Source organism: Salminus brasiliensis, chromosome 9 (assembly GCF_030463535.1).
Source record: "Salminus brasiliensis chromosome 9, fSalBra1.hap2, whole genome shotgun sequence".
Lineage (NCBI taxonomy): Eukaryota > Metazoa > Chordata > Actinopteri > Characiformes > Bryconidae > Salminus > Salminus brasiliensis.
Genome location: NC_132886.1, coordinates 5,139,962 through 5,166,387, shown reverse-complemented (window position 1 = coordinate 5,166,387; position 26,426 = coordinate 5,139,962). Strand labels below are relative to the sequence as shown.

The 26,426-nt window shown below is 41.5% G+C and overlaps 1 protein-coding gene across 1 annotated transcript in view; it reads left to right on the top strand.

Annotated features, from left to right (window-relative positions):
* The window catches only part of LOC140561948 (dynamin-3-like), a 47,765-nt gene that overhangs the window by 17,572 nt on the left and 3,767 nt on the right, over positions 1-26,426 (top strand). The window contains exons 9-20 of the mRNA XM_072687234.1: positions 92-227; positions 597-664; positions 2,067-2,205; positions 2,503-2,589; positions 3,432-3,502; positions 3,664-3,715; positions 8,147-8,260; positions 20,264-20,373; positions 20,622-20,733; positions 21,927-22,091; positions 22,618-22,856; positions 23,440-23,613. Of these exons, the coding sequence (XP_072543335.1) occupies positions 92-227; positions 597-664; positions 2,067-2,205; positions 2,503-2,589; positions 3,432-3,502; positions 3,664-3,715; positions 8,147-8,260; positions 20,264-20,373; positions 20,622-20,733; positions 21,927-22,091; positions 22,618-22,856; positions 23,440-23,613 (1,467 nt within the window). The remainder of the gene's footprint in view (positions 1-91; positions 228-596; positions 665-2,066; positions 2,206-2,502; positions 2,590-3,431; positions 3,503-3,663; positions 3,716-8,146; positions 8,261-20,263; positions 20,374-20,621; positions 20,734-21,926; positions 22,092-22,617; positions 22,857-23,439; positions 23,614-26,426) is intronic.

Here is a 26,426-nt window from a genome sequence, read left to right as displayed (position 1 = left end):
ATATATGCTGTAGTATGAAACAAAATTAAATTATTGATGTGTGTGTGTGTGTGTGTGTGTGTGTGTGTGTGTGTGTGTGTGCACCTTGCAGGATGGTGCAGCAGTTCTCGGTGGACTTTGAGAAAAGGATTGAGGGGTCAGGTGATCAGGTAGACACTGTTGAGCTGTCGGGAGGAGCCAAGATCAACCGCATCTTCCACGAACGCTTCCCCTTTGAGCTGGTCAAGGTGTGTGGGGGTGTGTGTGTGGGATGTGTGTGGGTAATTTTTTCTTTCCTTCTCTGGTAATGTTGACTGCTTGTGGACTCACGTCTTGCAAGGGCAAAATGATCTTTATCATGCGTCTCTTCTCCATATGGTCGTAGACTGTAGAATGTAAATAAGGAGACTGACCCAAGCTCCACGTTTTGACTTGGAGAAGTAAAATGTAAATATGATGAACCTGCTCTGTACAAAGTTACAGTTGAACTAATTGAACTGATTGTAAATAAAAAGAATGGGATCAGATCTGGCTGACAACCTCCAGGTGTAAGTTTTAGAGCTAAATGCATTATGCAGATGTATCTTGAGCATTCACACTTATACCTTTCTTCTCAGATGGAGGGTGATGACAAAGAGATGCGTCGGGAAATCAGCTATGCCATCAAGAACATTCATGGCATCAGGTGAGTTTTTATATATATATATATATATAAATGCTCCACTACATACAATATTGATCTAAAGTCTAGACGTACATTTAATGATTGACTGAAGTTAATCAGCATCATGCTCATGTTAGGAGCAAAAAGGAAATGGAACAAATTCTGCTGTAGTGTCCTGAGGGAAACAAATGTGTTCCAAGCCCCATGCTGTGTGCTTTGGGTTTTCGCCACATGCAACTGTATAAAATAATAATAATATATAAAAAATGTATAAGAAAATCTAAACAAAGACCAGGACTGCTGGAACAATGTGCATTGGACAGATTAATCTTGTCCTGATGTTTCTTTTGACAGCAAGGTTTTCCTCCTTCCTTCCTCCTTCTCCCATTCAAATCTTGTTCAGTCTCTTTCTGGTGGTAGAAGCTGTACTTTGACATCAGCTGTCCAGATCGACCTGCTACCATGATGACCTTTTAGGATTGTTGGAGTCTTCTTTACTCATCTTGAAGTTCTGCTCTGCTCTTGGGATTCAATTCAAACAACAAATTTTGAGCAGCTAGTGGCAACAGTGGCAAGGAAAAACACCCTTGGGTTGAGAGGAAGGCACCTGGTCATGTTGGTCGGCTGTTCCACTTGTGACTGATTTAGTGGTCAGTGGAACAGTGGCTGATTTCTAACTGTTCTGAGATCTTTCTAAACCCCTTCCCAGACTCTTCTGCATCTACAGCCTTCTTTCTGAAGGCCTCAGAGAGCTCTCTGGATCTGGCCATGGTGATCTGATCTTCACCTCTCACTTCAATCATCAATCAAGAGCAGACCAGACTAAACGTCTGAGGTTTAACTAAGACTCCAGACTCCTCCAGAATAATCCTCTCCAACCATGTTCTGATCATCTGCTGCTGATGTTCTGCTCCTGAGTCTAATTCTACAAAAGTGAAGTAGTAATAAATGTGGGGGGAGGTGAAAATTACATTTCTATGAATTCCATTTTTATAAATGATGATTAAAGACATCCTTCAGTTGTGTGAGTTTAGTTAGATGACCTTCATCTCTCAGTTTTGGTGAAGAACAAATGTCCAGATGTTTAAATATGTTCAGAAAGGCAAATGATTTCATGGGGTGTATAATTCCTTTTACTGATCCCAGTTTATGAATCACCTCAGAATGTCTTAGAACATCTCACATTTCTTAACTGAGGTCACTTGCTTTGTTAAGAAGGAGAGCTCATTAATGGAGTCGGGTGCTGTTGTACAACACACTTAATACCTGCACACCGCAGCCATCAGTGGGTCAAGTTGACTCTGCTCTGAGTAAAAAGGCAGTGGATTACAGTAGCTAGTGAACTGGAAAGCAGGTATTGTGATCATTTCAGTTTAACTCCAGTGTGACGACGCCTGTTGTGTGTCTTTGTTTGCGCCTGCAGGACGGGCCTGTTTACCCCGGACATGGCCTTTGAGGCTATAGTGAAGAAACAGATAGTGAAGCTGAAGGAACCTTGCATTAAATGCATTGACCTGGTCATTCAGGAGCTTATCAACACAGTCCGTCAGTGTGCTAATAAGGTACAGTGTTCCTTACCTCTGTGGATAATGGGCAACACTAACGCTGATGTGAAGGAAGTATAGAGTCCTGTATTCAAATCTTATTTTAGAGAAAATACATCTTTCATTTTTTAATTCATTTTATATATTTGTTGAATTTAACATAGAAATTTACAGCAAAGTAGCACAAGGTGGGTTTATTCTAATGTTATATAGAGTTAGCATAAAATGAAAGCACAAACCAGGGGTTTATAAGAACGTGGCTTGAGAGTGAGTGCAGTACATTCATATGAAGGACCTGTGTGTGTTTCTCCACAGCTGGCAACATTCCCCATGTTGAGAGAGGAGACGGAGCGGATTGTCACCTCTCACATTCGAGATCGCGAGAGCCGTGCCAAAGACCAGGTAACGTCCAGAATGTTTCACTACATTATCTAATCAGTCCTTCATTAAAGGAAACCGTGAGTTGATGTTTATTCTAGTGTTATACAGAGTTAATTACAGGTAGACACTCTCACTGACCACTGACTTTGTTTATTTGGGCTTATTCTAATGTTATATAGAGTTAATTACAGGTAGACACTCCCACTGACTTTATGTTTATATTGGTTTACTCTAATGTTATATAGATTTTATTACAGGTAGACACTCTCACTGACCACTGACTTTATGTGTATTTGAGTTTATTCTGATGTTATATAGAGTTAATTACAGGTAGACATTCTCATTGACCACTGACTTTATGTTGATTTGAGTTTATTCTAATGTTATATAGAGTTAATTACAGGTAGACAATCTCACTGACCACTGACTTTATGTTTATTTGGGTTTATTCTAGTGTTATATAGATTTTATTACAGGTAGACACTCTCACTGACCACTGACTTTGTTTATTTTGGTTTATTCTAATGTTATATAGAGTTAATTACAGATAGACACTCACGGACCACTGACTTTATGTTTATTTGGGTTTATTCTAATGTTATATAGAGTTAATTACAGGTAAACACTTTCACTGATCACTGACTTTATGTTTATTTGGGTTTATTCTAATGTTATATAGAGTTAATTACAGGTAGACGCTCTCACTGACCACTGACTTTATGTTTATTTGGGTTTATTCTAATGTTATATAGAGTTAATTACAGGTAGACACTCTCTCTGACCACGTTACTGTATGTAGTACTGTCAGTGAAAAATGCCTGGGATGTTTTGAGGAGCAAATCTTCATGTGTGTTTTTCGACAGATTCTGTTGCTGATCGATGTCCAGCTGTCGTACATCAACACCAACCATGAGGATTTCATTGGCTTTGCTAAGTAAGTATCCTCCTGTAAAGGAAGTGTATTAACAAGTGAAATGAGTCGGATTAAGGGACGCCGTAGTGCCTAGCATATTTCAGCTTCATCCTTTAGCCTGCTCGATAATGGACTACAGTATTAATGTGCCTTTATTGTTGTTTTTCCTGAAAAAATTAAAGTGCACAGCAGAGGAGCAGCCAGGCGAACAAGACAAGTTCTGCTGGAAACCAGGTTAGTTTAGTGTGTTTGTGAGAGAGATCCACATCATCAGAAAGCTTTACTTTCCCCTGCTTTCTAAACAACACATCAAAGCTCAGCTTTTGAGAAAAGCCCACCATTATGTTTCGTTTATTAATTTGTAGCACTTTTGTTATGTCCGCTCATCAGACATCCGTTTCTTCAGTATCTGCACATTGTATTATGTTCTTATGTTGTTTATTATGTTGTTTAATATTTGAACTGCTTCACTGTGTCATTCCTTTAGTTCTGCTTCGGGTTTACAGTGTGGTTGTGTTTGTTTTCAGTTATGTTTTCATGAGATTTTTTTATCATGGCCAGCATCTTCTTTTCCACCCCTACCCCCTTCTCTGTGAGCGAGCCGTCCCCATGCATGCCCTCGTTTAAGGAGAACCGCACTGTTTCCTGCTCTGACAGGACATCCAGGTAAGAAAGGACACTGTCTGCTCAGCATAGGCTACAACAGTCTTTCTCCATGCAGAGCCATCATTCTCATCATTACCTTGAATGTCATGTAGATCAAAACTAATCCTCATATTGGTCCATGACTGCATATGTAACTTACTCTACGAATCCGGTGCCATTTTCACATTGTTTTAAAAACAAATCCACAACATTAAAGAAATGTTAATCCCTTATAAAACGTATTTTCCTACATCATTAAAATTGTAAAATCCTTAATATTATTAGTAATTATTTAATAATGAATGATATCTCGGTCTGCTTCATCAACAATGGTTGACAGGCATTTACGTCTAGGAACATGTCAAGTCGTATATGGATTATATTCTCAATTAATTTTATTTGACATTTTTTTTTATTGAATATTTTCATATATTTTCATTTTTTTATAAAAAAAAAAAGGAAAATACATTTGTTAAATATCACATTTTATTTGATTTAATATTGTTATTAAGTTTAACCATAGTACTAGTTCATTTCTGGCTATTTACAACAGCATCCAATGATGTGCATTTCCACTCAAATGTGCTGCTTTTTAATATTTTTTATTAAAAACAACATTTTAAATAAATATTTTAATTTTAAGTAAACCGAGACACTAAAACCAACAACCCACTGTTAGATAATAAACAACATTTATTAGGTGCTGTTTCAGTGAAAGCAAATGACGTTTAAAAAGGTAAAAAAGGTAAAGGTGCACATATTTGTCTATGTACAGCGAAGTGTGTCCTTTGCATTTTACCCATCTGTGGTAGTGAACACACTGACACACACTAGTGAACTATGGGCAGTGAGCACACACACAACCAGAGTGATGGACTGCCAACTCCAGTGCCCAGGGAACAGAGAGGGTGAATGGCCTTGCTCAAGGGCCCAACAGTGGCAGCTTGTCGAACTCACAACCCTGTCATCAATAGCCCGGAGCTCTAACCACCGAGCCACCACTGCCCCACACGGTGTTTAATCCTGTAGATCCTGTAAATCCTGTAATATTACTCTTCCGCCTCAGTCCACATGCTTCTGTACCTTCAGTTGCTGCTTCTGGATCTCTCAGCTTGTCCAGAAATGCACTTGTACATGTGTCCATAAGGGGGCGCTCAAAGCATGATTTGTATTTACAACAGTGGAGTAAAAGTGAATTACACTCTGCACCTGTAGGGGGAGCCCAGGAGCAGAAAATACAAGTTTTCACATAATGCTGCTTTCATGATTTGCCTAATATGGACATGTGGAAATGGTCAATCAATAAATAATGATAAAAATAGTGTGTTGCTTTTTATGAAATATGATGATCATGTTAACAAGAACACTTGAGGTCATAGTTTGAAGATTAGGAAACACTGGCACTCAAATGGCACCTGATTTGTAGAATGACTTGCTGATTTTATGGATTTGTTTATTGATTTGTTGTTGGACTTTGTCCAAGTTCAGTGTTTGTGTTGTCTTTATCTATTGAAGGTTCCCATTTCGGGAGATAAACGCAGATTTTATTATTTCAGATTAGTCAGTCTAATTAAGCTCTTGAAGTAGAGATTCCCCCTCTGGGCGGATTTCAGGTGTAATTATCATTAGCTCTTAAGCAGCTGGGTTTCAGAGTAATAGCAGATGTGTTATGTTGATGCGATGTTCAGATGTGCTGATCTGTTCTGCTCTGCTGGGTGTAACTGGACATGCTATTTTGTGCCTGGTGTTTCTCTCCATTTCCAGTCGTTTCCTCTTCCTCTCGTTTTCTGTATCTGTTTATATGTGTAAGTACAGCACTGTGCAAAAGTCGTCCGAGAAAAGCGTCGGAGAAAGTGGTCATTAAAGCTGTGTGTCCGAGCAATCAGCATTTATTTGTTTAAAAAAACAAAAAAACACAAGTCGAGATAAGTACTACACTGCGATTTCATGAGCATGTTAGCTTAAACCAGCAGTGCGCAGTATTTCAGTCTGACTGGAATAAGCAGAAAGGCATCTCTGAGAGAAAGCTGCATGACATTTATATTTACATTTAAGGTATTTAGCAGACACTCTTCTCCAGAGCGACTTACAAAAGTGCTTTGCTATTTACCCAAGAAAAACCTCAGCTAGTTTGAATAGACTAATAGTTCAAAGATACCTCTAAGCTTTAGACATTACGAAGCATAAGTCAATAGGGTGACCATAGTACTCTGCTATTCACCCAAGTACTCTCAGAAGAGGAGGGTCTTCAGTCTGGGTTTGAAGACAGTGAGCATTGGACTCTGCTGTTCGGACGCCCAGGGGAAGTTCGTTCCACCACTTCGGTGCAGGACAGAAAAAAGTCTGGACGCTCGTCTTCCGTGAATCTTAAAGGATGGCGGGTGGAGCCGAGCCGTACTTGAAGCTGGAAGGGCTCTTGGTGCAGATCGGCTTTTGACCATTGCCATGTAGGCCAGAGTCAGGGTTCTGAATCTGATGACCTGGGCAGCAGCTACAGGAAGCCAGTGAAGAGAGAACGCAGCAGTGGAGAGACATGGCTGAATTTAGGGACATTGAAGACGACCCGTACCGCTGCATTCTGGATGAGTTGCAGGGGCATGAGAAAGACCTCTCTCCAGAACTGCTGAGGAACACTGCATAACCTATAGAGTCATATTAGTGTAAAATCCTGTAGTATTACTCTACCGCCTTAGCCCATGCTTCTCTACCTTCAGGAGTTCTTAGCTTGTCCAGAAATGCTTGTTTAAGATTGTCCATGAGGGGGCGCTCAAAGCATAATTTGTATTTACCGCAGTGGAGTAAAAGTGAGTTACACTCTATACCTGTAGCCCTGTAATCATAAGATGGCCTACGATTTTCGTAGTACTGAAGGGCTCTGAACCAAAATTGCAAGTCGACAGGCCAGGGTTTAGCTCAAGGCGAGCATGACATGAGCTACAGTTTTAGTTAATTGATAGATTTGATAAGACAGATGTTTATTTTCCACAAGTACAATTCAAAAACTCACTAAACCACAGGAGTAAGATTGGGCAATTAACGTAAACTGCTCATTTTCATACATTTCTTGTTTAAATCATGCTAAACTGTGAACTGAACCTCCTCCATTTGTTTTAGTAATATTACTGGCATTAAAATGATAACAGAACTTTTCCACAGTGCTTCATGTCTATATATACAGACATATTAATCTCAGTCTTTTTACACTGGGGTTATACAAATGCATCGACCTGAAAGTTGCAATTTCGGAAGGTTTGCTTGTATTCTATATTATAATAATTTCATAATATTATCAGTCATTGGTCAAGATGAAGTTCTTGGGTGTTTTCTAATGGTTTATTGGTTTTATTGTGTATATTTCAAATATTCAGAGCAATTTTTTAAATAATTTACTGCACATCTGTATTAAAATTGTTGTAAGGTGAGACCTCTACCGCCTATCTCACTCTCTATCTCTGTCACATTCTTACAATTTCAGGCCACATCTCCACCAGCCTCTGGCATCATTGTAAGAAATTCAGTTTGGCTAATGTAGGACCATCACCAATAAGCACCAGTAGAAAAACGAATGAGAATTTAGCTTGGCCTCTTCTACTGCATGTAGCCTGAATTACAGTGTGGTAACGTTGAGGTCATTTTCAGAAGAAAGGGCATGATGGAAGCACCTGTTAGCAGCACGCACTGAAGCACTGGTTGAGTTGTTGAGGTTTTCAGCATACAGTTAGCGTCTATAGAAAACACAACACCACACTGCCTATGGTGTGTATTGTGCGTTTGTGTGACTTGTACATTGACCGTGTGAATGGTTGTTTTGAGAGTAACCCCATAAGTCACTCACAAAGTTTCACCGTCCTGCAGCCCTTTCTTACAATGTTCAGAGACTCCATTCAAGCACAGCCAGCACAGCACTCCATAGACACGCAGCTAGCTTGTTTTTAAAGGGTGTTGGACCTGCTGGACATGAAAAGCAGACATCCAGATTTGTATTTCTTACCTGATCTGACCCCTCTCCCTTTCCATTAGGTTATCCGCAAGGGCTGGCTGACCATCAACAACATCAGCATCATGAAAGGTGGAGCTAAGGATTACTGGTTTGTGCTGACCGCTGAGAGCCTGTCCTGGTTTAAGGATGATGAGGTGAGTCCAGCGGTTTTTGGAAAGTTTTAAAGAAACACTTGACAGCTTTTTAGCTTTATGTCAATCAGCCACATCTACACTACCGGTCAAAAGTTTCAGAACACCCCCATCTTGTCTATTTTGTATTGGCATTGAATAACCTAGAATGGTATAAAGTCCAGTGGTCTCAAATGGTTTAAAGGTAAGCAGTAAACTGCCAAGGGGGTGGCTTACAGCTTACAGCTGGTCGGTGTTAATGGAAATAAATAAAAGCTTTGAAATTTGATACAAAGAGTTTTAATTTCCAAACCATTCATATGTTTAAAGCAGTGTTGAATAGACTGCTCTCATAGTGACTAGACAAAGACACAGACACAGATAGAGCGTTCTAACTCTAAACAGTGGGGCTCTTTCCTTTAGAGAAACTAGAACCACCTTCTAGAGCACCATCAAAAGAAAACCGAAGAGGTCTGGTACAGTAAGAGGTCTGACCGACTCAAATCCACAATAGCATCAGTTTCTGATGGTCAACAACAGCTTGTACGATAAGCTGCTGAGCTACAAGGTTTGGTCATGTGAGCCACCTGACACTGGACCAAGCTTCAGTTTCAGCTCTGAAGGGAAGAGGGGGTTGGTGTGGCGTAACAGATAACACCACTACCTGCCAGTGAGGTACCACACCATGTGGGAGATTGGGGTTCGATTCCCGGTCTGGGTGGCTATGCTACGCTACACCAGTAAGAGTCCTTGGGCAAGACTCTTAACACTACACTGACCCTCCTCTGTAATATGAGTAACCTTGTAAGTCACTCTGGACTCTTAACTATCATTACTCTTATTATTCCGACCATCACTGCCATGACTATGTTAAGTTATACTACAGCGTGTTTATTATATTATGATTATGTTGCAGACCTGAGCAGTTCAGCAGTATAGATGGTTTGGTGACTTTTATCAATAATTTATAAATAGTTCTGATCAGAGGAGGACGGGTCGGGCCCCCTTTGTGAGTCTTGGTTCCTCCCAAGGCTTCTTCCTCCAGCTCTGAGGGAGTTTCTCCTTGCTACGGTCGGCGTTGGCTGCTCACTGGGGGTCTTAGAGTTTTGTCTTTTTATGTTGTTTTTTTTTTTTTTTTTTTTAATTTTTTTGACTTGACTAGTGTACATTACACTGTCAGTTAGGATGAAAAGTAAGTTCTACATGTTTCCCTGTGCTTAGTAAAATAATAGAAACCCTCAAACCCCAAACACATTTCTGAGTCAATAGGTTTGTCTGTTCTGCAGATTTGGCACTTAGAGATTAGAGATTAGAGTTCCCAGAAGTCCAGAAGTCCACTGCTGAACTTCTGTGTTGGTTCCAGAGGCTAAACTGAAGCACATTAGTATTCCACTGTCGCTTTTGCCTGAGGTTGTGCATGTTCACCTGCTGTAGGATCAAACCGTCCTCCTGGAGCAGCTCAGGATTACACACCAGTGCTTAAGAACGCTGACCTTTTGACCTTTCGAGTCATGGGGATGTTCTGTTGCTGCCGGGCCATACACACAAGCACATGCCTACATACATACATGCAAGCCCAGGACAGATAAGGCTGTATAGATTGTTTTTGGCTATTTGAGTGTATGCGTCTTTTTTGGTTTCCATGTGCTCCCACACTACAGAATTAGAGCTGTCTGTATCTTATAAAATCCTAATAATAATAATAATAATAATAATAATAATCATCCAAACAACAACAACAATAATAATAATCCTAACAATAATAATAATAATATTCCTAATAATAATAATAATAATAATAATAATCCTAACAACAACAACAATAATAATAATCCTAACAATAATAATAATAAGAATCCTAACAATAATAATAATAATAATATTTCTAATCATGCGTTTTTTTGTCAGAATGGGAGAATGAGAGAATGTTGGGCTTTAATAGATGCTGATAGACCTTCAAATGCTGGGATATCTGAAAAGCATCACGTCATCAATTGAGACACATAGATTAAACAGCAGAAACCAAGGCCACTTAGTTACTCACACTGAAGGTTGTTAAACACCTCAAATAGTGATTGTACTAAATGAAAAAAATATGTCCAAATTAAACCTTTATTATTATTTATTTATTTATTTATTTTGTATTCCCTAATAATCATGCAGTCTTGCTAGTAGAACATCTCAGGGGACTGTCTAAGCTGTTCACACACATATATTCATACATACACACAATACAGGATCAGCCATTATTTATTAAATCATCATGTTGTTTCTCTGGTGTGGAGTCTTCATGCTTATGCAGAAGGAGGTGTAATAACTGGCCAGTGCAGGTGGGTGGGTCCTTCCTGGTGGGTTGCTGCCTGTCTGCCTGTCTGTGCCTGCTGTACAGGCTCCCTGATGTTCTGCACAGCAAGTGTAGACAGGCAGACACACCACAACTACTGCCCTGAGCTTCTGCCCCCTGCTGGCAACTTGGTGATGGCAGGAGATGGAAATGATCAGCGAGGTTCTGCAAATATCTCTTAACAATCTGATAAAGTGCTTGTTAAGACCCGAAGTCGTACAGAACCTGTAGAGGACACATTTAACCAAAGAAATTAATACAGTAACATTTAACATGACCTTCATCTCACATTAAACATACCACAGTGGAACACTTAGGTCCAGAAAATGTGATTTCGCTATCTGGTGAACATCAGATATGCCAGCACCTTTCAGGATGTAGAGAATGCTGTCAACTTGAAGATATGTAGAGTTCATCACCAAGTACAGCACCAGATCTTAACAGGACCACATGGGAAAGAGTTTTCTCCATGGTTTGAACCCTATAGCTGCTGTGGACACTGTGTGAATAATTCTGGATGAATCGACCAATAGAAATGCTCTAAATTTCTAGGAATAAACTGTTATTGTACATTGACTTCCATTCAAAACAAAGAACATTTTTGCTACGTGGTTTCCATTGAAGGCAACAATATTCTGTCCATTTATTTACTATAGGTAATAATAATAAAAGCCTGTCTGCTCATCTTCACGATTATCTTCTGACTATTGCCTACAGTTATTGTGGTAAATTTAATCTGAACTGGCAGAAAAAAACATGACGTTGGTCTTTTCTGTGGAGAGATTTTTTCTGTAGTTTTCCTCTGTTGGGTTGAAGCCAAACACACTGCACTTTTTTTTTGAGGACACTTAGACACTTTACCCACACCTGGAAACTTTATTATGCTAATGCTACTTATTCATTCATGCTGTGACATTTGTCTTAAATTGTGCTGGTACTTTTTCACTTTTTCTACTTTTCCTATTTTTGTCTACCCTTTTCATATTTTATAAATGTATTCATTTAATAATTGCTCTTCAGGTATAACTGGGACCTTGAAATCACAATTTTGTTGCACCCCATGTACCACATGTGATTCGAGTAACAATAAAGTCTTCTTTATGCTTGGAAGTGGACCCATCTACATTTACATCTACATTTAAGGCATTTAGCAGACTCTCTCCTCCAGAGTGACTTACAAAAGTGCTTAGCTATTTACTCAGGAAAAAACCTCAGCTGAATAGACTAGAATTTAAAGATTCCTCTAATCTTAGACTTTACTAAACACAAGTCAGTAAGGAGACCACTCTGCTATTCACCCAAGTCCTCTCAGAAGAGGAGGGTCTTCAGTCTGGGTTTGAGGACAGCGAGTGTTGGACTCTGCTGTTCGGACACCCAGGGGAAGCTCGTTCCACCACTTCAGTACAGGACAGAAAAAAGTCTGGACGCTCGTCTTCCGTGGATCTTAAAGGATGGCGGGTCGAGCCGAGCCGTACTTGAAGCTGGAAGGGCTCTCGATGCAGATCGGCTTTTGACCATCACCATCAAGTACGGAGGGGCTGGCTGGTCCAGTCTTGGCTTTGTAGGCCAGCGTCAGAATTTTGAATCTGCTCTGGGCAATATGACGATATTTTAGCATATCGTGATAAATTTAGTTATTATGATAACAATAAGCTTCTCTAATCATATAGAGGAGACTGTCAGTGCTTAATAAACACTGATCAGCTGCAGGTTTCATTACTAACAGTGTAATTAGACTGAAGGGTTCATTAGATGTAGAGCAGCAGGTGTTGAGTAGAAATCACTGGATTCAGTACAGAGAGGATCTGAACTGTAGTTTATAAGAATCTGCCGCTACTGATGTTTTTAGTCATGTATTTTGTAATATTGTGTATTTAAGTCTTTAAATATTGTAATGTAGTATTTTTACCATTTCGCCCAGCCCTAATTGTGCCTCATTCAGAAAGCAGCCCAAGCTAAAACAGTCTTTATAACTTTAAGATGAATCGTAGAGATAAGTCAGAAATGTCCTCCCCTCCGGCCTTCAGCGGTTCAAAGTTCTTTTCTTGGACCTTCTTGACTTTAAAAACGCACTGAATTTGAAACTGGTTGCTTCTGCTGCTTGGTTTCGAAATATCTGGGCTAAGGAGGGAGCACTGTTTTGAAATTTGACAGAGTTTATAGATGCCATTATGCTCTTTTATTTGGAAAAGTCAATGTGAATGTAGTTTTGCATGATATGATCTCGTTAACCTACTGTATTAAGGTCCATTTGATCTGGGTTTATTGCACTTTGGAGCCGATGTCACTTAGTAATATTTAATGTTGACGGAGTAACTTGAGCACCAGGCTTTGGAATGTGAGCATTAAGTGCAGCGGTGTTGAAGGTTTGAGGGTACGCCTCTTCCCGTCTACTTACTTTGCACTTATTTTGTCTATATTGTGCACAAGCTTAACTTCTCACCAAACTGGAGATGACTTTTCTGGACTTTTTCGCTCGCTCTCTCTCTCTCACTCACTCTCTCTCTCTCTCTCTCTCTCTCTCTCTCTCTCTCTCTCTCGCTGCCTTCTAATCCCATTTGGGAATTAAGGCATTTGGTTGGGGTCTTTGACACAGCTGGAGCTGCCCCAAGTCAAACCAGCACACATGCTTTGGCACACACACTTAAACCCACTCACATACTGCCTCAGTTTCAGTTGACTGAAGGTAAGACTCTAGTATCTACTATAACTCCAGCCACTGACCACTGCTGACACTGACCCTGTCAGTGACCCAACAGACACATGCAATTCAACCATTGCGTTCACCAAACACCCAACAACATGCCCTGATTTAAAAACACACACACACACACACACACACACACACACACACACTCGCTGTGTGTTAACTGGCAGTCGCTCTGAGCTCACACATTCTTGGCCGGAAAGTTGAGAGCTTTTTTTGTCAAAACAGCAGCAGCCAATCATTTTTGCTCCAAGCAAATCCTGCACAGCCCTGCAGTTTCCACATCCGCCCCCGTGTGACGAAACTGAGTCCACCATCCTCACACTACTCTCAGACTCTCAGCAAACGCCCTTAAAATCAGTGTAAGCCAGCACAAGGACCCAGTCAGCCAAAAGCCTGAGATAGTGAGCCCGATTTCACTTGGTTTAGAGACCTGAACCAAATGCATCCAGCTGCCAGAGTCATTACTGCACAGGACTACTTCACCCTTCTCTATACACTTCCCACTTAATTCTAAAGCACCACCCCCACACCCTTCTGCAAAAGTAATGCCGCATTTAAATACACTAGGAAAATAAATAGATGCTCTGTGCTCTGAAATGTGCTTTTTACATTTGTTTGTTTCCTTAAAGCAACGTTCTGTAACGTTGTATCTTAAATTGCAGCTTTAAAATCATGTTGATGCTTCCCTGACCTGTATTAGAAGTGTAGCGCCGCCACCATCGCAGTGCAGACTATGTAACTTTGGTGTAACGAGCTGGACATCTCTCGCGAAAACTACATAACGCTACAGGACGCTGCGTAACCCGAGTCATATTAGTGTCAAATCCTGTAGTATTGCTCTACCACCTCAGCCCACATGCTTCTCTGCCTTTCAGTTCTGTATCTCTCAGCTTGTCCACAAGTGCATGTGTGAAGCGTGTCCTTTAGGGGTGGCTCAAAGCACAAATTACACTTCCCTGCTGTAGAGGGAGCCCAGGAGCTAAAAAATAACAAGTTTTGAATAATGTTGCTTTAAAGTTAAAGTAGAAAGTTGACAAAAGATCGTATAGTTTCACCAAAGGAGGCTCTACTTTTGCATAAGCCATCACCGTGTCATCACTGTCTGGTCAATACCTCGTATCTCCACACTGGCAAATCCTGGTGACTACAAAAGAAAGGAGAAAAACTCCTAACTATCAGAGTTAGTTGATATAAATGGCCTGTAACCATTTCTGTTGGTCCACACATTATAAAAGTTTCAGACATCGTATCGAGCAGCAGGAGCTTTCAAATAGAGATACAAGGTTTTGTTCAGCCAGTAGCGCTGTCTTATGAGGAGAAATCATTAATATAGCCAATCAGGTACTGCTGGTATAATAAACCCTGAAGTCTCAATTTCTGTCATTTTTTTGACAGATGTGTTTTGTAAAGAATGGATCAAAAGAATTTACCTTAAGTTTAAGATCATAATAGCAGATTTGGACAAAATGATTTTATTGTATCATGATAAAAGGTTATTGTGATATACCGTATATGCTCAGAAAAATATCATGAATATCAACAGTGCTTAAAGAACACTGACCAACTGTCTTTAAATATTGTGATATAACATTTTCACCCTATCACCCTATATTAAAGTTGCATTTTTTTTTAGAATATGTTTTGGTTTGTCAGTGACCATTTTATTTTATTTTCATTCAGAGATTGTTGTGTACATATTTAAAAAAATATTGAAGTTTATTTGTGTACTTTCTACTGATTTAAACACAAGAAAGTTTTCTTATTCAAGTGTTTTATTCCATTGGCCATTTCGCTTTTTCGCCTGTTTTACTTTACTTCGTGAAATCATTTCTAAAATAAATGATCTGCACTGTTTCCTGAAATGAGCAACAATATTTTATAACACCAATGTTATAAAATACTTCCCTTAGAGCAAATAGTGCACAGTGGTCATTTGGTAAAGACTGTGGTTAATATGGGAACACTTTAATAACTTAAAGAACCATTAGGGTTCTCGGATAATTCTTTGCCTGGTTAAAGTGTTCTTTACAGTAGTGGAAAACCTTTTGGTTTTGAAGAGGTTCTATATAGCACCCAAAAGAGTTTCACTAAAGTTAAGAGTCAGTTTTTCCACAATCTGGTGCTGGGTGATATCAAATCAGCATCACGATTAATTCAAAAGTTTACCTCGATTCTGATAAATTAACGATTATAGAAGATGCTTGAGTTGCTCAGTTGGTTCAGTGTTTCCCCGTCCAGTCTGCCACATGGAAGCACATGGACACAACTACTAACAGAATTAAAAAATAATAATTAAAATAATTGCCATGGGCAAGATCACGTTGCTTAGAGACTCTGGATGTTGGTTTTGATTCATTTAGATTCATTTCCCAGCAGTACCACAATCTCAAAATGAGAAATATTAGATGTCTACATGTCTAGATTTCATCATTGCACGTTTCAAGTGTGGCAATTTTAGCAATGTTAGCATAGTTGCATGAAGTATATCATAAACCTTGTATCTCAGTTTCCCCAGAATAAGAAGTTGTTTTTATACTTCTCCTGTAAAGCTGCCGTTCTGGAGGTTTTTACTTTTCTCGCTACCCCATATTCCTTTACAATCAACTTCAGCCTCTCACAGAGCCCTCAGAACACCCTCAGAGCCATCGTCCGATCTTACCAACGCCGTTTTTACTATGTGATCAGCATGTCTAAGTACCAAAGTTGCGGACTGCGTGCTCATCAGTGTGCCTAATCATTACGGCCCCCTCGTACCCTGGTCACAACCTCATTACTCAGAACTACAGAACTATGTCCACTAAGACTGTCAGGCACAGCAACAGTTTCTACCCTCAGACTATCACCATCATCAACAGCTGATCACCATCATTAGGTATCGGCCTTAGATATTACTGATGCACTATTATTATCACTCTTATCCTACAGTCACTGCATTACTGCACCATTACTCACAATATTTAATCTGTGTAGTGCTGCATACTGCTGTTCTGTAAATAGCACTGTATAGAAATGTCCTGGTATAGTTTGTGCATACTGTGTATACTATCGTTCTCTGTATATTGTCTGTAAATTATATGTAAAGTATCTGTATGTTGACGCTAACAGCCGGAAACTAATTCCTTGCGTGTGTTTGAACATACTTGGCTGATAAATCGGATTCTAATTCTGATTAAAAGCGGCGGAGAGAAGAGCCAGGCTGCGAGCAAACCTCTGAAGTCCGGGTGTTTCTAGAATGATGCATACCGAACTAATGAAGCAGCCTCATAACGAGAGTGGAGAAGTTGCACTAGAACCTCACAGCTCCTCTGTTAGAAAGACATACCGACTCGCACGCACAAGCTGCGCTCAGGCCGAACACACACACACACACACACCCTATTTTTCCCTGACGGTTCATAATAAAGCGAGGCAGGATGGATGGCGTCCGAAGGCGGACACGAGTTGAGCAATGCCGTCCGCAGAGCGCCGAGAGCCGAGGCTGGAATTAAGGATTGTCGTAGAGCAGACAGGAAATCTGTGGCTGCAGAGTTATTGGTCTACAAATGGCTGTTTGTTAGGGTTCCTGCGCATTCCTGGCGTGCTGAGGAGACACTTTAAGGGAATTATGGAAAGATTTAAGAATCATAGCTGGGGCCTGCGCTGCTATCCCCGGTTTCAAGTGCTGCTTTTTAAGCGTTGACCGCGTTCAGTTTGGACGTTGGTAGCCCTGCTCTGAATGTGGCTTTACATTGTCTGAACGCTCAAAACAAGCCATCCTTCAGACCGAAGCGCAGTTCTTTGATCGCAGTCAAATTGCAGTGTGTTTGGGTTGGCTGTAAAGTTGGCTAAGCTCTCGGACGTTTCAGAAACCGCAGCATTCCTGCACTTTTTCTGAACAGTTGATTGGCGCCATGCGAGCCAGCGGGTATTCTGAGCTAGAGGCCTGGGTGGTTTTATTTATTTTATTTATTTATTTATTTTATTTATTTATTTAGATTATTTGAGACTTCATTTTATTTTTAATATTTAATTATTTAGACTTCTTTTCTCTTTAAACAACAACTGGACTGACCAGCAGCTCAATCACAGAGTCTCAGAACGCCTCGTTTACAGCCTTTCTTGCCTTTCTTGCCTTTTTCAAAATGTAACTTGCAGAGCGAACCCTCCAACAGGACGTAGCGTAAAAGAGAGCTGTGAAAGTTTGGACGTACAGTTTAGACACACCAGAAGAGCCTCAGTGAAGCCACATACGTCCTCTGCTTTGCAGGACTCGCGGATTCGCGCTCAGCGCCTGACAGTTGCGCATCCAGGCCCAATCTAACCAATGTGCAGACTACTGTACACTGCCATATCCATGAACAGGTAGTCTGAACACTGGGCAGACGGAGCAGGAGAGCGGCAGAGCGCTGTCGGGAAGGACGCGTCTCCTTCGTCCTCCCTCCTCCTCCTCCTCCTCCTCATCTCAGAAGAAGAAGCCAGTACTCCTTTCTTTTCAGACGGCCGAAGAGGGGAACGTCCAGCTTTGTCTTTCCTCGCCGCCCAAACAGTTTGATTGTTTGTTTCTTCTCTTGCTTGTTTGTGTTTTGCTCCCCCAGAGCCGCTCCTCGTCCATCGGGGTCCTGCGAGCGCTGTCCAGCCTTGACGTGGCACATTTGCTTCAGACGACCGCGGGGAATTTGGGGCGTGCTTTCATGGAAGAGATATTACAGGGGGGAAAAAAAAGAGAAGAAAGTCAAAGAGGGAGGGACCCTCGCCTCCTTATATGGGAGAAGGACATTCGGGGTCCTTCCAGTGGCGGGACGAAGGACGCTCGATCGGAGCCATGCGCTCGCTTTTGGCCGTAACCTCGCCCTGCCCCGACCCTCCGGGGTCAGATCGCTGGCCCTCTCGTCTCTCGACTGCTTTCTAGATGCGTAGTGGAGTAGTATTGTGGAGCTGGTCTATCACTCCACTCTCCAGCTCACTCCTACTCCTCCTCACTCTAGCTCGCTCGCTCACTCTCTCTCTCTCTCTCTCTCTCTCTTTCTGCTGTTAAGTACAACCAGATGTTTAGAGTTAATGCCAGGCTGTCATTTAATATCTCTCTCCCTCTCTCTCCCAGTCTCACTCTTGCACGCTCTCTCTCCCTTCTTTCTCTCCTTCTCTCTCCCTGTGTCTCTCTTTATGTGCCTTTCCTTTTCTCTCTCTCTCTCTCTCTCTCTCTCTCTCTCTCTCTCAAATTCAGGTTAGAATATCTCTCACTCGTTTTTGCTCTCTCTTATAATGCCCCCTCGCCCCCCACCCTAAAGAGAAGCTGGAGGCAGGAAGTGAGGCCCTGTGGAATGGGGGGGTATGTGAGAAATAAATAAAGAGGAGGAGGAGGAGGAGGAGGAGAGGATTGGGGTTCAGTCTCTTGTATGAATCGTTTCTGCAGAGTCGCCTCAGAGACGTCTTTACTCGAGTAAATGGCACGTTGCTTTGCGTTTCTCAGGGCAGCCAGATCTGCCTCATCCCTGGTCTGAGCTCTGGTGATCCTCGTCCTCTCCAGGTCTGTAAATTTTGTGGGGTCGACCTGAGCCCACAGAACAACCACCCCCCGGTAAAATTCAGGGAGGGGAAACAATGGTGTTCCTCAACCACAGCAGTTCTAATGCCTTCCATATGTGCTCTCTCTCTCTCTCTCTCTCTCTCTCTCTCTGTTTACATACCTCCATCCATCTTTGCCTTTTATTTATCTTATTTTGCTCTGCTGTGTTTATAGTTGAAACAGAGGGAGAATTCGATTTGAGGAGCTCAGCTTTCAGCTTTCTGAGATGGGAGCAGTGTTTATTAATGTATGCGTCTAGATGGAGTTCTCAGCCTCTTCACTATGCCTGTATCTAGTGCTGCATCTGAATCTGTATGTAGGTACACTAAATGTCCAAATGTTTGTGGACACCCCTTCTAATGAATGCCTTCGGCTACTTTAAGTTGCAGATGTGAAAACGTGCATCCTCACAGCTACAGTCCAGTCCCTGTAGAGAGGGTTTGGCAGTAGAACTGGACCTAGAGGGGTATAAAGCCCTCCAGCATTGAGCTGGATAATAATTGTGTATCAGGTATGATATTTATATACACTCCTCAAGCACAGAATTTTTTATATATATAATAATTATACTGAAACTGGACCGGGGCCTCCCTCTGCTCTCAAAACAGCTCCAACTCTTTGTTGGACACATTCCTTTCCTTTGAGGTTCTGGTCCATGTTGACAGGATTGCGTCACACAGTTCCTGCAGATTTTTCAGGAGCTTTTCTCTCGTTCTGCCACACCCCAAGAGCCATTCTACTGGATTCAGATCTGGTGATTGGGACAAACACTGAACAACACTAAGCTCCTTGTTATAATCATGAAACCAGTTTGAGATGCTTTTGCTTTGGGACATGGTTCATCCTGCTGGAAGTAGCCGTTAGAAGATGGTAAACTGTGGGCATGAAGGAATGCACATAGTCAGGAAGTATGCTCAAATAGACTGTGGCATTCATGTGTTGATTGACTGGTATTAACGACCCAAAGTGGACCAAGAAGCACCAGAAACTTCCAGATCTGTTGTGGCAGCAAATCTTAATATTACTTAATATGGTGCTAATGTTATGGCTGGATTATTGTATTTATTGTATTTATGGTATATGTGGTATACAGAGCCCCTAAAGGAGCATTGTGTATTTATTTATTTATTATTATTATTTTAATAGTAAAAATGTGGTGAGCACCTGATGATATTATGAGGTGGGCACCCCTTGTTATGTGGTGAGCACCATATACTATTAGATGAGCACGAGATGTTATCGCCAGGATACATAAATAAATTAAATATGTATAGCAGTGCATCCCAAGCTAAAATCAACTTGGAAATACATGTTCAATAAACTGCACCTAGTAAGCAGTGGAGTTCTGCATTATGCTCTGCATAATAGATCAGCACAAGGTTTTAAAACCTATCACTGATTCTGGGCCCTTTTGTTTTTAACCCACAGGAGAAAGAGAAGAAGTACATGCTGCCTCTCGACAACCTGAAGGTCAGGGATGTGGAGAAAAGCTTTATGTCCAGCAAGCACATGTTTGCCATCTTCAATACAGAGCAACGGTAGGCCAGAATTATCAGTAAAAGGCTGTACTGACACTAATACAGTGGATTAATATGATTTTTATATTGTATTAGACTGTACTGTACTTCTCTTGAGCATCAAAAAGAAATCACATATCCAAAGCAAGAATATTTAGCTCATATGTAAATGAACATGGTAGCCTGGCTAATATTAGCATAAAACCATGACATTCTAATGGTCATGCTGTTGACTATTCCTCTTTATACTCTCCCCGTCTCCTTTTCAGAAACGTCTTCAAGGACAATCGCTTCCTGGAGCTGGCTTGCAACACCCAGGAAGAGGTGGACAGCTGGAGAGCATCCCTCCTGCGCGCTGGAGTGTACCCCGAGAAATCTTCGGTCAGTAACAGCTAAACACAGCAGGTCTAATCCAGTCAGTTTAGCTCCGCCTGAAAGGCTTTAAGATTATTCAATATTGGATGTGCATCAACAATGCAACATGATCACTGATTGCACTCTGCATGTTTCCTTTATTGTTCATGAGGAGAACTCACTAAAATATTCATGTTGTCTCAGGTAGAGTTTGCACCAGTGGTGAACTGTGACCATTAGACGTGAGGTCAGACCACAAATGTCAAAACATGCTCCAAGAAAAGACCCAAGAAAATCCCACCTGTGATAAAGCTCATCTTTGACAGTCCCACTGTGAGATTCTAGTCATCTGTAAGCTCTACTAGAGTCCTGGAACAAAGCTGCTGCTGCTGCTGTTTCTTTCTAACAGTCAGGGATGTCTGTAGGTCTGTCAGAAGGACAGAGTGATGTTTTGTTTCCCCCGACCAAACTCATGGAGACTCTTACATGGCAACAAGTGCATCTGGGATCTCATACCCAAGACCATTATGCACCTTATGATCAATAATGTAAGGTCCATGTTTACTGTGTGTGAAATAGGTATGAGGAAACTCAATGGCCTGGATGGACTTTGGCACATTGGATAAATGACATATCTCTTTTTAACACCCCGGCCAAACTCATCCCATCCCCCTGGAGACAGACTCATGTTGGTTCTTCTGTCAGGACCTAATTGCACTATATGACTAGGTGCTTGTCTTTATACACCTGTGAAAACGAGACTGAATCAAACATCTGAATTCAGTGATTAAGAGTTTTGTCCAAATACTTTTGTCAGTATTGTGTTAACGGCTGACTTTAATGGTTCTAGTTTTTTTTTTTTTTCTATAAATGTTATCTGATTTTCACCCATTTGGTTCCCCAATTTGGACTGCCAACCTATCCGTAACCTATCCGTAACCTATCCTGCCGATGGCTAGCAGCATGACCGGGATTCGAACCAGCGATTATCTTAGTCAGGGCGCCTCAGTTTTCTAATGGTGCTGATCATCCTTACTATCCTTACATTGAGTTGGCTAATAGCCTAATACTAATAAAATGATTGTGGAAGAGTTTGTGTGGGTTCAAATCCAGTGACTGGGTATTCATGGATGGCCCCTCGGTAAAGACCCATAGTTAAGCAGCAAAAGTGGGTCAGTAAAGTGTGAGACACCTTGAGTGTGTGTTTCTTTATTCTCCAGGTGGAGAGTGAGAGCTCTGGCGCCGCAGAGAACTTCTCTATGGATCCTCAGCTGGAGAGGAAGGTGGAGACCATCCGGAACCTGGTGGACTCGTACATGGCCATTGTCAACAAGTGCATCCGGGATCTCATGCCCAAGACCATTATGCACCTTATGATCAATAATGTAAGGTCCATGTTTACTATGTGTGAAATAGGTTTGGGGAAACTCAATGGCCAGGATGGACTTTGGCCTATTGGATAAATGGCATATCTCTTTATAACACACTTAATTCAGCCACGAGCTTTAAATGCTGTCATTAATGGATTAATATTAAATTTAATACCAGGAGAACCCAATTATGCTAATTTCTACTAGTGCTCTTAGTTCTCCTCATAAAATGTGTTATTTTTATGCTAAAGGTTAGGCAGATATTTTCGTGTGGTGTGTGGTGGCCATAATGCTAATAATACTTCTACTACTACTTCTTCTTCTAATAATAATAATAATATATATATAATAATATATATAATGACACATTCCATATATATACCTTTGGATGTTTAATCACTAATAAATTTGCGATTTTACCCTAAAAATGTGTAAAAATGGAATGAAACATTTAAAAATAAATTAAATAAGTAAACCGCTGACCTCAGTAGGAACCTCTGGCAAAGCAAATGTCACAGAGGTTGTTCCATGTCTTCTCCAGGTGAAGGAATTCATCAATGCAGAGCTGCTGGCTCAGCTTTACTCTGCTGGGGACCAGAACGCTCTGATGGACGAGTCCCAGGAGCAGGTGCAGCGCAGGGACGAGGTGTTGCGTACCCACCACGCCCTCAAGGAGGCACTGGCCATCATTGGGGATATCTCCACCACCACTATATCCACTCCTCTACCCCCGCCGGTGGACAGCTCTTGGCTGCAGGCCGGTCAAGGGGGTGGCCGCAGGTGACCATACTGAGCTCCTGTTCATTTACACATGTCCGTGTTATATTACCTCTTTCCTTTGGTGAGTCATGGTCAGTAGAAACAGCTATGACTGAAACTTCCTGAGCCGGACCATCTTTTTGAGAAACTGTCTGTCAAAGGAAGCAAGGTGTTGACGGTGTTGTTTTTACTCAGGAAGGCAAAATCAGATCTTATCTGTTCACACTGGAGACATATTTCAGTGTAAAGTGGATACATAATTAGGCCAAAGTAGACCCAGATTCTGTCCAAGTATAAAATGCATGGTAATTAAAGGGTTTAAACAGCGCCTCTATATGTGTTCAGTCAGCCAAGACACCTTAAGTCTTTAGTTTTGCACTGGAGTCACAAGGAAAGCTAATGTACCTGAGAAGTAATGGAAGCTGAACACTGAACACACTCAACTCAGTCTATATGTAGTGGCTTAATAATCCCTGAGTGATCTTTCAGCTGTTAGCTACATTAGTCTCGTAGCTCCAGTGCAAAAACTAAAGAATCAACCCTAAGACACCAAACATGTCCCGAATCTGTAGTACAGCTAAAGCTCGTCTGTTCTGCTCTGCAGGTCTCCCCCGCCCAGCCCGACTGCGCCACGCCGGATGTCAGCGGGTCAAAGGCCCGCAGGCCGGGGTGCTCCTCCACCTCCATCCCGCCCAGGACCTCTGGGACCCTTCAACAACAGTGGCGACAGCCCCCAGGTGCCCAACCGCCCCAACAGGGCTCCGCCCAGCATTCCTAGGTGAGCTTTCACATCAGTCACAGGTGCGTAGCTGTGACAGAGAGTGACCTCCTGCAGGGCATTTGCGAGATGCCTGCTGGCACTGATATTACTGAAATCTGAGTATCGATATATCGACCGATACTGATCTGATATCAGATCTTAAGCTCTTCACTGAAGACGAGCATCTAAAAGTAGAGTGTGGAGCTGCTGAACTGCTAAAAAAACACTCTCACATCACACACTGTGAGTGTGTGTGACACTGGCACCCCTTTGATTGGTAGTTGGACCAAACTAATCTGACTAAAGATAAGATAAGATAGTCCTTTATTAGTCCCGCAGTGGGGAAATTCCCAGTGTAACAGCAGAAAGGGATAGCAAGACACAAAAATTTAGATAAATAATTTACACTATAAAGGTGAGGTGAACAACAAAAAGCACAATAAGCTAATTGGGAGTTCTAACGTTCATTGGCAATACTGGGGGCAATTCGCCCCAGAATTACTGTAATTACTGTTTCAGAATGCAGCTCATTTCTGGTCAGTGAGGCAGCGTTCAGAGATGAGCCGAGATGATGTAAGTATTGAAGAAGATGCAGAAACGTGCCACAGAGGACACAGTGTGTTGACCCAATGGACGCTTTTTAAAGAACAGGGCAGCTCACTCTGACCATGTTGAGAGTTGATATCAGCCTTAAGCTCTATTTAAGGGACTAGTTTTACATGGGGAGGTGTGGTACTGTAGTTATTACCAGAGCTTCTCAGTGATTTAAGTCCTGCCATGCCAGTCATTTTTACGCACGGCCACAAAATTGTCATAAATTTGACAGACTTCCTGTAGTAAAATTACATTACTCCACCTCCCATTTAAAACAGCCCCATAAGAATAGGGCTTTAGAGATATTTTGACTAATGAAAGTGGAAATCTTAGGATTTCCAAAGGTTTTAAATGGTAGACAGGTGATAGGATGTTCAATATGTGATCTTTAGTTGATGCTTATTACTGTTTAGTACCAGCACTCAAGCAGGATTTCTCAGTTAACCAGATAACTCAAGCTCAAAACTGAGGATTATCCAATAGGAACACCCCTCAGCTCTTTTTTCTATTGGACAGACTGGACTTATCTGGCTAAACTGAGATATCAGGCTTAGTGGAAAGCCTTCGCCCCTTGATCACCTCTGGAATTCACTCTTTGGTTGAGCAGCTCTGGCAGCAGAGTTGGCAGCAGTGTTCCTCATGAGTGGATAAGTAGGAGTGTGTGTATGTGTATTTGGCTTAGCTCTCCGCGAGTATAGCTGAGCTGCCTAAACGAATCCTGAGTCCTGAGCGGAACAGAGCTGCTTGGTAATTGGACTCACTCAGTAAGCAGTGGAACACCTGTAATCTTCCTTTCAGTGGAAACAGATCTGACCAGCAGTGTTCTCCAAAGCCAGATTCATTCAAGTGTAGACTCTAACGTATAAACCCCCAAGTGTGAAATAGTGTAATTGACTCATATAGTCAATGAGGACAATCTGTTGACAGAGTGACTGCTGTTAGTTAGGCTAACCTGTTGCACATTTTCAGGCAGTTTCAGAATATAAACTGTAGCTCATCCTCCTTTTGAGACGTCGGTTGAAAATCCGTCATGGGAGTGAATGTTTAACATGCACAACCTTAAGCCACGGTCACCCCAGACTGTTGCCTCAGTGTTTTCTTCACCAGGATGGCGCAATACTAAGATGAGTTTGCTGGTCCTGATGTACTATGTTGGGAATATAGTCTACAGTGCTGTGAAATGGATTTTCCCAACTAGGGATTTTTAGCATATTTGCTAAATTTAAATGTTTTGGAAAATCAAACTCATTTTAATATATAATATAAGAAATAAGGAATATTTTAATATAAGAAAAAGACCCCACAGGTGATCAGCTTTTAAATGATAAAGATTTATATAAAACCTATATCACCCATTGGGGACACATAATTGTCCCATTAGCTACCAAATCAACCAATTAACCAAATTAAATTGGAAACTGGGTTCAATTTCACTCCCCACATCCAGGCATGATTACTGGCAAAGTGAAACTAGAGATTCTGATACAGATTCTTTAAGATCTACTAGTTCGGATAGAGTTACAGAGCCATATGCTATAGCTCTGGGGCCCTTCCACCCTTCAAGTTCATGTACATACAGTAATACACAGTGTAAAACCCTGTGACTAAAACTAAGAATAAAAAGCTGCTTATCTGGGCAGTAAGTGTTTATTATCTGTATATTGGAATAAACTACAGCAAGTGGTGGTGGTTCTCCATCACTGTGTTCATCATTAGAACATCTCCAAAGTTCTCCTCATGGAGTCTAGTATTATTTAGAGTTCTCCTCAGATCAACACCTGGTTTGGTGGTAAATCAGGGCTTAATGATGGTAAATCAGGTGAGCTGCTGCTGCTGCTGCTGCTGATGGAGTTGAACACATCCTCCACGCTGTGCTGGCTGGACTGGGGGGCGTCCAGGAGAACCCTGGAGGAACCGAGCTCTGTTCTTCAGACTAGCTCACCGACAAGATCTCGCTACTTTCTTTCTTCAGAATGAGAAGCTCTTGTTTCTCCTTTTTACTGGATTCATGTTCAGCTGCTTTATCTGTTCTGATGAGATCTGGAGCTTCTACATAAAAAACAAAACTCACACTATTAAATAATGTGCCTTGGTGCCCAAAACCTTTGCACAGCACTGTAAACTCATAACTGCAGTATTCCTGCAAACCGAAGGAACCCTGCGTTGTGTCCTAATTCAAATGAATTGGCTTTTTCCACCAGTCTGGTGTGACCACAGCATTACTGTTGCTGCGCTGA